At 36.2% G+C, this 13,666-nt stretch overlaps 1 protein-coding gene across 1 annotated transcript; it reads left to right on the plus strand.

Annotated features, from left to right (window-relative positions):
- The first annotated feature begins 5,204 nt into the window (after positions 1 to 5,204).
- On the plus strand, positions 5,205 to 7,864 carry LOC114352520 (uncharacterized). The gene has a single exon (XM_028304145.1). The coding sequence runs from the start codon at positions 5,205 to 5,207 to the stop codon at positions 7,521 to 7,523; it is 2,319 nt and encodes a 772-aa protein (XP_028159946.1). The 3' UTR covers positions 7,524 to 7,864.
- Positions 7,865 to 13,666: the final 5,802 nt, after the last annotated feature.

Consider the following 13,666-nt stretch of genomic DNA (forward strand, 5'->3'; position numbering starts at 1 on the left):
TTATTTATTTTGGGCATTTCTATTTGGCAATAAACAAAACCAGTTGAGAGGGTTTGAAAATAATAAAATACCTATCTTTGTGAAACGTAAAACTTTTATTTTAAAAAGATCATAGAGGAGGCAAGATAAATATTGAAATTCGATATATGTGGTCTTACCGTGAAATTAGATTCGCCGGGTTAGAGGTAAAACCGACTATCTCTAAAATTTTCACCTTTAAACCGACCATCTTTAAAGTCTTAGATTAAATATTGAAATTTTCGATGCGTTTACACTTTAATGTTGTTTAAATAGTCTTATAAAAAATATGAAAATGTAAAAACATCGAAAACCGTAGACATTTTGAAAAAAAAAACTGAAATTTGACTGGATTAGGATTCAATATAGAAAACGAGCATTAGTGACATTTTTGGACTGCATAAATCGGTTTTGCTTTTAACCCGCCGTAATATTAGAAAGAAAGATTTTTTTATTTAGTCCCAAATCCTTAGACTACAACATCAGTCAGTATACACAGATTTGAACCAAAATGGCAGCCACTCGGCATGTTCTAGGACCTAAAGCATAACGCTGGTATTCTGTGGCAGCCACATGTGAATAGACACTATTTTCAACCGTAATTATACTTATTATATGAGTAATATTATTATGAATACTAAGCTTAAAACTTCGTTCGTTCGTTCGTTTCAGCCGAAAGACGTCCACTGCTAGACAAAGGCCTCCCCCAAGGATTTCCACAAAGACCGGTCCTGCGCCGCTCGCATCCAGGCGCCTCCCTCGACCTTCAATAGATCGTCGGTCCACCTAGTGGGAGGCCTGCCTATACTACGTCTTCCGGCTCGTGGTCGCCACTCAAGAACTTTCCTGCCCCAGCGGCCGCCAGCTCTACGAGCTATGTGCCCTGCCATAATTTATAAATTGGTTACTGAGCCATGGTTTTTATAGCATTGACGAATATTTTAACTTAAATAGATAGTGTATGAATTTTATTGTGACATCTACATTTAACTTTTTGACATTGTAAATTTATTAACTGAAATATTAATACATTAATTTGATTTGTAACATTGTATGTTAAATAATAATCTGACTGATAAAATATTTGTACGTCAGCAGGCTGAATACATGGGAATCATATTAGCTATAAGATCTGCATATAGATATGTATTCTAGTAAATAAATTATTGAATTTGAATTTGCTCACGGCCACTTGAAGCTTAACACTTATTAAAATAAATATCTAAAGTGACTGAGTGAGCACACTGAATCAATTCCACGCTACACGCGAGAGGACTACCTACGTGTCGCGTAATTGGAGCTTAGCTTCGGGGAGCTTGCATGTGTTTGATGACAGCACTGTACGCGGAAAGAAACCTTAATTACCCTACTTTAATGGAACTCCCCACCTTAGTCTTAAGCCTTTATAATTTTGCTCAAAACTTGATTTAAACTCAAGCGTAGAGCTAAGCCTGTGATTGATTGAGTTGCAATATTTAGAGCAATCACACATAGTTATTTTTCGAAGAATTTTGAGAACTTAATTTTTAGAACAAGCAATCAATTTCGTAGGAATCGTAATTTGTTAGATTTGGTGAATATGAAGGAGAAATGTCTAAAAATAAAAGTTACTTTGATCCAATTTTTGAAGTGTCTGTCAAAATGTTTTGTCTTTATTAAAATAGATGATATTATTCTAGAACGGATGACGTTTTAGGATATTTACGCCCGTATTCACAAACGATGTTTGCTTAAGTGAAGCAGCAAATCGAACGCACAGCGTTAAATAGAGCTCTGTGATTGGTTCGGTGTGTCACCCTGTGCATCCACGTGCACTGTGAGACCTCATAGTTATGTTTTTTTAAATTAATTTCGTAGAAATCGTAATTTGTTAGGTACATTTGGTGAGCTTGAATGAGAAATGGCAAAAAAAATGTTTTGTCTTCATTGAAACAGAATGATATTAATCTTTATCGGACGACGTTTTAGTTATCTAAGAAAACTTGTTTGTAAAAGCCTGGTCCATGAGCACGTAGAATCCCGTCCAATGACCCCAAGCTACCCATCCCTATCGCTCGCGCGTAATTTAATTATGTTGCTGTCGCGACTGTGCGACGGGCGCCCGCAGTGAGTGTGCGAGCGCGACAGCAACATAATTACGCGCGAGCGATAGGGATGGGTAGCTTGGGGTTATTGGACGGGATTCTACGTGCTCACGGACCAGGCTTAAGGTATAAATGAAAAACCTTCAAACCGATTTTTAAAGTAAACACTTTAGGAAATCGCTATTAAATACGAGAAATTTTAATTCTCGAGTGTGTAAGCTTTAGCAATATTTTATATCATTTTATACATGGAAAATTTGTGGTCTCGGTAGACTGAGCAATTTAGAAGTCTGTTTAAAATCCACTATAAACATATATCAGTGAGGTAACGAAGCAACTCTCTGGGGGCGTGGTTCGTTATAAATCGCAAAGCTAAGTTTACCGAGGGATCATTAAGGATGTTGCCCGTGCCTTGTTTTATATAGCCGCAATATTAACTTTGTTAGTCCTCTGAAAGTACCTAACGTGGATACTTAGTTGCTAAGTTGATATACAGGGTGGTAGAGACCGAGATGAATATTTTTCTAGAACTTTGGATTACATAGGGACCTATCAGATCCCGTCATAACTTTATTTTGTAATCAATCGATTTCATCAAAATCCGTAGAGTTTAAACCAAGTCACTTTTCCAGATTATCTTGTTGCATATCAGTCTGATTTGTTTTTTTGACAGAGTACAATGTCTAACTTACTAAACTGTAATTAACAAAAATGTTTTTTTTTTTTAAATAAAAAAATCATAACTCGTAATCGGATGGGATGTGTTTTTTTGGGTTTGTAGTAGTTTCGCACGATTTTCCTTCGCACGAATGTGCGAAACGTCCCCTTTCAATAATATTTTTTTTTAGTAGGTTTCGCCCGGATATATCAAAAGTATTAAAAACGGGTGCGAATCGACCCCTTTGAGAACTAGTAATCGCATACTACTAGTTCAAAAAAGAGTCTATTCACAAGCGATTTATTGCGAAAATCGTGCGAAACTAACCCGTTTTTTCCCGGCGGAGTCTGATTCGTCCATAAACAAACTTTAAAAAAATATATCGTATGGTTTGGACCACCCTGTATCTACCCATTAATGGCAAAACGGTGAATTTATTAAATTCCACGAATTCCTAATGATATTAATACATATTTAGGGTTTATTTATGAAAAAAATTGTAAGACGACAAATGTTAACTTATTTACAGAAGCGAATGATGAATTCGAGGAATAAAAATAAACTTCTAAATTCAGTCTTCATAAAGTTCGCAATTCATTTATCAATTCCATGAATGGGCAGGCCTAAATTTAAGTCACTAAATGTAGATAATGAAAAAGCTATTTCTAAAATAGACTCACATGCTTATATTTCAAGTTTGGATGAGAAAATCGTGTTTATATCTGGACTCTGTTACGAGTACAAACGCACGTGACGTAACGTAGATATGATTTTACGATGGTGATTCAAACTAGCATCGGTAGGTTTTGTTGCTCATTGAGTACCAATCCATTGATAAATGGCTTCATACGCTCACTTATCAGGAGATTGAAAATTTCTTAAACGGGTAACTTGGGTTCCTTCTATTCTATATTATTAAAGCCAACACACTCTTACAACACACAAATATACACACCACACACATACACACACCACACACATACACACACCACACACATACACACACCACACACATACATACAGCACGCCTAAAGTAGTATGTTTATGGAATATTTTTTACGGAAGTGGGCGTTAGTAGTCGCACCACAGTTCTCTGAAACTATTGCGGCTATTATCGTACACGCTTTTTCATGTACAAATTTTCTTGTTTCCAATAAATAAATTTTGAATTTTGAATTTTTGAATTTGAATTTTGAATCATCATCATCATCAGGTCATATAGTTTTCACTGCAGGAGCACGACTTTCTCTAATTTACCAGTGGCCAGACGGGTTGGAGAGTACCAATACATCACTTGAAAATTTTCAATGGAGTGACTGAGTGTCGCAGACGCAGTCTAAGTTTTGAACTAAAACAACATTAGGTTCTTTACAATAGCTCAAACTTTATTGCGTCCACAAACAATCCGAAATAGTAACCACAAAGGTTAATCATCCCTACAGTGAAAAATACGCCTACTACAGCAAATAAAAACCCCAAACTTCCTTCCGTACAATCAAATATGAAAATAGTACAATTTTCCCATGGGAAAAATTGTTTTCAAGATAAACAGAATTCGTTTTGGGCGTAATATCATTCATTATTCAGTAGCATATTGCTGCTGCGATTCCTCGTACGATACGAAGGTACTGTGTACACAGGATTCGGCAGATACAGGGCAACAAATAGCCGCAGAACGAAACGGGTCGGCCGCTCGATACACATAAATAATGCAACAGCATACATAATGTAACTTTCTTCCCCTTTCAGACATAGTTTAAACATAAAAAATATCACGAACGGCACTCACAACACTGTCACATTCAAATTAAATAAAAGAACCCCGCCAAACCTTCGTCACTGTCTAACTGATACCTTCTTTTAATTTAACACTCCGTTAAACTTGGACTGTAACAGTTCTCGCAATCGTGAAATGCGTATCTTGAAATTCCAATTACCATTCACCTATAAAGAAACAGCGTCGACAAAATGGAAAAGCTATTGTTGGCTCGAATAATTCCAACTCCGCACAATATAAATCTGATGGCACATATTGATCGAGTACGGAGATAAGGCTAACGTGTATTATGATGTCGTCAAAATAGACACCCAATTTTTAACCAGAAGCAATTTTTATTTCATGTTTTACGCTTGCGTTTAACTTTAAAAACATAACGGATTTAAAAACCTATTCAAAGTTAAGTGATATAAACAGTAAATATTATATTACAACAAATACCTCCCTTAACTAAGCAAACCACCTTGAAAGGGCCAGGCAACCGTCATTTTACTTCAAATTATTTGGCGCCCACGGTCTCAACTACGGTTACAGTTGCCTTGCAAACAAACTATAGGGCAGACGATGCCATTTGAAGCAGCGAGTTATCAAATAATTAATTCAAAGTTTTGTTTTGTTACAGGTAATGCACGCTGTCTCCAGTGAAGCACGAATGGCTTGAACCAATATGGGCATCAGAAGGAGCTTACACATGAGGCTCATTGCCTTATGCACCACCTGCATCCTCGTGCCTGCCATCGCCTGCCCCTCGCAGTGTGTTTGCAAGTGGAAGAACGGAAAACGATACGTCGAGTGTTCCGAAAAAGATTTAAAATCCATTCCAACCACAATAGACCCAGAAACCCAAGTTCTGGAATTTTCGGGCAATGACCTCCAAGTACTTCAAGATTCAACCTTCCACAACCTGGGATTGGTCGACTTGCAAAAGATTTTCTTACAAAGATGCGAATTGCAGAAAATTGATAAACACGCATTCACAGGCCTCGCTAATCTAGTGGAGCTAGATCTCTCTCACAACTATCTCACTGTAATACCGTATACGAACTTTGTGTTCTTCCCATCTCTTATGAGGCTTTCGTTAAATAATAATCCAATAACGAGCATCAAAACCCACTGCTTTCAACACCTATCGTATCTGAATACATTAGAATTGAGCGACTGCAAAATTGAAATCATAGAGAGGGAAGCGTTCTCTGGACTGAATCATTTAGAATGGCTAAGATTGAATGGTAATAAGCTATCAAATATTCAAGGTGACAATTTATTTCCCGACACGCTGAGGGGTATTGAGCTGCAGAATAATAATTGGAACTGCGACTGTCATTTGAGGGATTTACATTATTGGCTGATGAATTTCAATATGCCTCATACCGTAGAGCCGATGTGCTCGATGCCGGAGCGTTTAAAACGACGAATCATAATGAGGGTCAGAGAACAAGAACTCGCTTGTGTGCCCAAAATGATGCCAACGTCTGTATTTTTAGAAACTAATATCGGTAGTAATGTCACGCTGGAGTGCCTAGTAAAAGCAATTCCCGAAGCTAAAATCACCTGGCTATACCAAGGACAAATCATTCATAACTACACGATGGTGGCTTCCGAGCCCCGGGACGTTTATTACGTCGAAAACGGTGTAACCGACAAAAAGAGTGAGTTATACATATTTAACATTGCGAATGACGACAACGGCACATATTCGTGCGTAGCGGAAAACCCCGCGGGGAAATCTACCGCTAATTACACACTCAGAATCATAGTCAAAGAGGAGCCAGTAGTGATTGTAGTCACATTTCCCCAGAGACACTTAGTGGTAATTGTTACTGTTATATTTTTAATTATAGTGTTACTAATAGCAATAATAGCTGTAGTGCTGCTCAAGTTTAAAACGGACACGCGGAGTCGAAAGAAAAAGGAGAGCGGGAAAGACGTCGCATTATGCAATCAAATTCTTCCATCGAGCAGAAGTAATGGCACGCTTCCCAAGAATAACGGGAGTGTCATAGTTAACGCACACTCGCACCATGCCCTTCACTACACTGTGCAGTCAAACCGTGATTATGAAACTAACGATGTGTATCAAAGTAATAACATCAAAGGGTTTGTCGACAGAAATCCTGACCTAATTAGCGACGCGGAAACAGTTGCTAACAATGCACAAAACGAGCACACAGTGCTGTCTGTATACAAAGCGCCAAACGTGAGCGGCGACGGTTTTGAAGAGGAAACCGCATTCACCGCACCAACTTTACCCAGGCAGGTCACGTGGCAGGACCAACAAAACCTAAACAATGTAAATATACCGCCGAATACGATAAACAACATGTACCAACATTCCGCGGATGTACACTTAAATCCCGGCTGCTTTTTAGACAGCGAGGGCTATCCCTACGATTATGGACTTCCAAAACATCCTTGTAGGCCTTCAATGATGTCGAATTATGCCGTAGTTGGGCCTTTCTATCAGACGCTGCCGCACAATAGGCCGAAAGGGCAGAAACTTGTATGCAAATTTGCCAAGGATACAGAATTCAATGCGACCCCGCCAGCGTGCCCGAATTTCGAGGTATTCAACGCAACGAACGTGCGGCGAACATTGGAAGGCTACCCCGTACCACGTAACCGTCAGATTGCCTTTGTAGGGAACGGAACTGTGTATTACAATGATGAGTTCGTTCCTTCGCCTCCTGAAGGATACAAAACGGAGCCAGTAGTGCAATGCTGCGCTCCGACAGAGTGTAGTTCTTGGGTAAATCCGAAAGGAACGTGTGCTGTGATGGTGCCAATTGGAGTGGCCGAGGGCCCTGGTCGGTGTTACCAGGTCGAAACTCGGTGCGTGGACACTCAGACCACAGACGCTCGTATGCCAGGCGAGGGAACGGAGAACGTTCTCAAGCCCTTGCCTCAAGTGTCAAACGCGAAATGTGCATCAGAAATTTGCTCGGAGAGTCCCGATGAGGGCTACGTAGGCGACGCGAACGACATCTGACGACGACGGCACGCCGATAACGCGTAAACAGGGCAATATAGGCGCTAATATAGCGTAAAAGCGACTGAATATGGTAGTATTATACATAGAGACGGTGACTAAAGCAGAGAGCGACGCTCGAATGTTTTAGTCGCGCTCTTTCAGGCCGAATCAAATGAGTTTATGCCAATGACATCAGGTTGTGATCGTGTTATAAAACAGTAATGAACTCGATTGTCCTTCCAGTGGCGATGAACACATTAAAGCGTCATTCACTGCCGAATGCCCATCGTTACCAGAATATCAATACCAAATTTTCCCTAGTCAAATCTCATCTAGCAAAATTGTTTTCCATTATTGCAAATTTAAGCGTACATACTTTTGTTTTTATTACCGTTAATCAAATTATGGATCCGTTTCAATTACTAATAATTACTGTCTTAAATGTTTTACTAAAGAATGCAATAAATTCACAATATAAATTTAATGGCAAACAATATTGCAAAAATTTTATTCGTAGACTATTATTAGCCATTTTATATTAAAAAGTAAAAGTAAAATTAATTTATTAAGCACAATGTATAGTAACTTAAGATTTTATACTTTTTTACATTCATTGATTGTGAATTCGCGTTGAGGATGTTTGTTTCGACTTTTTGTTAGTAATTCACAAAAGTAATTAATAACAATACTGTGACTACGTTTGTTACTCTAATTCCACTAGTCTTAGTGTAATTGAATTGTTCTTACTGGAATGCAAACTGCGCATGTATAATACATGAGTAACCAAACTACTGCTCAATTTGACCTGCTGTGTTCTAATATTGTTAAGTTGCTCATTAATAATGCCAACCTAGTTTATATTGGTTCCCTCTGTTATGTTATATGACTAAAAATATTAGTATGAATTTGAATAGTTGAGGCAAATAAAATAACCTAAATCAGCTCTACACGCTAAGGCTGGGTTACACCATCTTACTTTCTTTGACAAACGTTATAAATCTGTCAAACTCTATAAAAAATATACCGGTCGTCATTATAGTTATGGTGAAAGGTAGATGGCGCAACTCAGCCTAAAACTGCTGACATGTAAGCAAACTACTGCTCAATACCTGCTGTGTTATAATATTGTTAAGTTGCTCATTAATAATACCAACATAGTTTGTATTGGTTCCCTTTGTTATGTTATATGACTAAAAGTATTACTATGAATACTTGAGGCAATAAAATAACTACACAAAACCGCCGAAGACACATGTAAAGAATGATGCTATAACTTTCTCGTGAGAGACCTAACAGTCCAATAAAGGTTTTTACTAGTGGCACGAGTTCTCATAATTTGCCTTCCAGCTTGTAAGAGACACTTAATACGATACTAATGCTCATGTTCTGAGAAACAAAACAATCTAACTATAAATAAAGACTCAATTTAATCTTATAAAATGAGTATGATGTATGGGGCTGAAAGACTTTTAATTAATTAATTAATGAGATGAGTATGATTAATATTTTACGGGGTCGACAGGTATCACACGTCTAACGCACAAGTTTTAGTTAGACTAATAAAGCATGTAGTCACAAAGATAATAAAGGTGCATTTTCCTGAGGATCACAGAGAGTTTTAACTGTCTACAGTCGGTGTCTTTAATTTGTGGTATGAGAAGAGCGACTCAAACGGTAGGTATGTAATATGCAGTCCTTAACCAACTGCAAAGATATATTGCTTGACGTCACACAATAGCAATTTAAATGTGGAATGTAAGTCATTAAACGTGCATTTACATTTATATTTACGACTCGCACAAGTTGAAAGGACAAAATTAAGGGAAACTTTAGCTTTGAATTTTTAGTTTGAATTTCTACAAAGTTTGACATAATTAGTGTATTAGTGACTATGATTGAAAATGGCTGACTGACAGATTTTTTCTTTTTATGTGCATTTAATTCAATGCTGAATGACTTGTTATTTAATAATTACATCACAAAACCTTACAGACACAAACGATTTATTTAACCACTCACTCCACAATGAAACGAAGTGTAATTTTAATTACAATTGTTTTTGTGCTTCCTGAAATCCCGATGGTTGTTGCTGTGAAATTCGATAGGGAACCGGTTAATTTAAAATCACGCAATTGTTTGGATAATGGTGATTTATTGAATCAATTTTGTGCTGAGATTGCTTTTGATTACGTAAGGTGTGCAAGGAATGTGTTAGTTCTTGGAAGATAGCAATTCAAATAACAAAGAGTTATTTTTTTATAAAACCCATAAATATAAGCATGAAATGTTTCCCTCAAAGTTACTGTAAGTAACTCAATTGCAAGGACGACGCCATTTTCATGTATACCTTATTGATCAATCGCATCTAAAGAACTTTGAAATAAATTGTTATCAAAGATTACTAAAATACACAAACGTAGAAGTCCCATGAGTGACACCAAAACTTTTTTATAACTTAGCTGAGTGATTTACATGATCACATAGGCTTATTAAGTAGTCAATCATCTTTAAACAATGCAATAATTAAGATAATTTTAAATTGGTGGACGCATGTGACTTCTATGCTGTGTTCTTGCAACACTTTGGCATCTAGTAACCGCCACAAGTGATCGCCTCTAACTTCAGAAGATATTCTTCTATCAGGACGCAATAGGAATAGATCGTTTCATCCACGAAGACGCGCCCCACTAATTTTTGGTCGAGGGAAGCACGGGGTGCGGGGAGTATGATCCGAGCAATCTGAGCGTCATTATTGTAGTGTGCGTGTGCACTTATGAATAATTTAGCGTGTACCGATAACACTCAAACTTAGCGGAAGAATGGTGTGGCGCGTCTTCGTGGATGAAACGATCTACATTTAATCGTGGATACATTTAATGAGCCTATGGAAAATGTGGCTATTGTCTTGTATTTACGAGAAAGTCTCTGCGATATGTGGCACTATAAATGTCGGGGTTTTCTTACAAATTAGTTTTAATGGTTGCGAAACTCTACTTATGGTGGCGACAAGTTGCCAGTGACGACGACGATGGGCGATTGTAATGACGTATTTTGAGATATTTGAATTTCGAACAAACTCCCAGAATTTGAGTACTTATAATATAAAGGTGAGTAAACTAGAGTTAGACCATTTAATTGTGACAGAACAACGAACCGCTCTATGATATTATGTTCTAGTATTCACCCTTTCACTAACCAATCGTCTTAAATTTTCCTGTACTGTACCATTCGTAAGAACGTTTCATTACATAGAAATGCTCGAGAAAATGCTCCAGTACGCGCATATAGGTACTCACCTAAACGAAATTCGAATATATCAGAAATCGTCATAACCCATAAAACTACATGATTCGGGCCTATGACTCAACACGCACTGTACATTTAACATGAGACGCTCTATAATCTATTGAAACATTATTGGAAATGTTCATACACTAAGCAATGTGATAACTTTGAGTCTACTATTACTTAAAATATGATTGTATCTTCCAAAGGAAGGAATGCATTTATTTTTACCCATTTTTATGTTTGTTGTGTTTTGTGACCACTTACTTTAATTCACAGCATGTCTTTGTCCGTCCGTTTTTATGAATTTTATTTGATTTTTAAATTAAGTACCTACCTACTACTGTGTTTTTTGTTAAAAATGTAAAAATGGCGTTAAAAAGTGCGAATATTTCCAATTTGATTCGTATTTTTTCACAACCTGTAATTTAACGGTTATTTTTTAATCTTATGTGCCTATCTGATGAATATTATGGGAATTAATTATTAGCAATAATAATTTGAACATAAAAATGTACTCAGTGTCATGGTATAATGTGCGTTGCAATCAAGTGAACCACTTTAGTAATAAATTACTAAATAAAAAATCATACTTAAAACGTAGTTGTATAATAAATTGTAAATATCCTGTAAATATTAGATTTTATTATGAAACACTTTCGGTTAGGTAGGACTAAGTAGTGATTTGTAAGTATTATAAACCAATATCAGGGTATCTCCCTTATAATAGGATTTGGTATTATATTGACATTATTTCATGGTTTTATAAAGGTTATAATGGTTTTATCATATTTTAACCGACTTCAACAAAAGGAGGAGGTCAATTCAGTTGTTTTTTAATGTTTTATACCTTTGACAGCACATCACAGTCATTATGTTTAATTAGAAATACACTGTGACTTTAAAACTAGAATATAAATTAAATTGCTTAAGCTTTTACACGTGGACTGTGAATTTATTTTAATCTGGCTGGCTAGTGACATTTTACTGGAACTCATTAATTTTGTTGATATTTTCGTACTTCTACTTTTTGCTATATCGTGTGGGTTGAGCAAACAAAACTCCCGTGTCTGTTGACATAACTACATTAATAAGGTACCCATAGGTGACACGACCCAATCAGAGTGGTGGACTGTATTGATATTTTGTCAAGGTACCTACCTAGAAACGTAGACGTACAGTGTGCTTACCATGAGTTTACGTTAGGTGTGCTCGCTAGCGACTGCGTAAAAAAATGACATTAATTGTATGACATATTGTGCAGCGCCCCTAGCGGCTAAGAACAAAACAAAAATATTTCAAGAAACAAAATCTTCATAGAGATTTTTGACGTACTCGCTAGCGAGCACACCTAACGTAAACTCATGGTAGGTACACTGAATCATACATAATTTTTACTTAATCAGATAGTTAGGTTGATTAACACTATTAATATTTTAACCAAAATGTGTCCCCATTACACAAAAAAATATTGATTTTTTCCGACTGCGCTATGGTATTCAATCTGATAATCAAATTGGAATTCTCTGGTAAAAATAGTCTCACTTTAACCACTAGTACACATAGTAGACATTTTGGGTTTTGCACTATAACCATTTTAAGTCCTACTCCCAAAACTAATGCGTTCGGTGGTGATTCCCCATTGAATTAAGATATTATTTCACGGGAATTAATTCCTGACGACCCCCTTAATTAAAGGGGGAAACGAACTGGGATCCGTGAAGTTATTATAATTGGTTTCATCCCCTGCTAGATCATTTTGGGGGAATAATAATAATAAACAATTTTTGCCGACGTAAACTATCACGAGTGTTTCAATCAAATTAAATTTTCAAGACGGCATCTGTTACTGTCTTGGGATTCGCAACTAAATTAATTAAGGTAACAAGTTGATTGTGTTAATAGAGAGTGACCTGTTTGACAGTCAATTTATGAGCGTAAGAATAAATTGATTGGGACAAAGTGGTCTTAGTAAAACTGAATTCAACTTGAGAAAAAATATATAGATTCTGAGAATGTAATAGGTCTCAACTTCAAAGTCCACGACATTTAAGAAAAGTAATTTAAAATCACATCTAGGTACGTATTTTATTTAGTTTTAGTTAAAGCCTATCTCGATATTATTAATTTAATAATGTAATAATTTATTTTAGCATGGCAATGTATATTTTTATTTTATCTGAAACATTATCTGTCTTACAATAATATTCGTAATATGTAAAGCTGAATGAAGATGAACATGAAATATTCATCTCGCTAATTTGATATACTTTGTAGAGTCATTACATTGAGTACACTTTAGTTAATATCCTCCAATATAATAAAAGTCATCACTTTACGTCACACTTACTCAACTGATGAAATATGTAGAGCACTGAAACGTGTCAGTTCATAATTACGTCATCAAGCTACAATTTAAACATCAATGTGTCAAAAACGCTACAGATAATAAATTGCTCATTATTGACACTTCCCGTCATTCGTGGAACCACGAATGGAATGTTTTTGGGTATTAGTATAAGGTACTTACTAATAAGAGTCATTTATAAAACATGAAATAATGTCAAAAAACGCCACCATAGGGAAAAGTAATGCATAAATCAAACACTATCTTTTGTAAGAATGGGATTTTCATTTTCTTTGCGTTTTGAAAAGACAAGAAACGCATACATTTTTAATTATACTGTTAACTGGTTTATTTTTAGGAGAATCATAGGTTGTTTTTGATAATTAAAGGTTAAACAAACAGACATAATTTGTTTCATGTTTTAATATTACATTGTTATCACAGTGTTATTCTATAGAAACAAAATGTAGATGTGCATGAATTTGGTATAAAAGTGTATTTTTATGTGTGTCTTTCATTTCTACCCTTA

Source organism: Ostrinia furnacalis, unplaced genomic scaffold (genome assembly GCF_004193835.3).
Source record: "Ostrinia furnacalis isolate ACB-3 unplaced genomic scaffold, ASM419383v2 OfSCF1396, whole genome shotgun sequence".
NCBI lineage: Eukaryota > Metazoa > Arthropoda > Insecta > Lepidoptera > Crambidae > Ostrinia > Ostrinia furnacalis.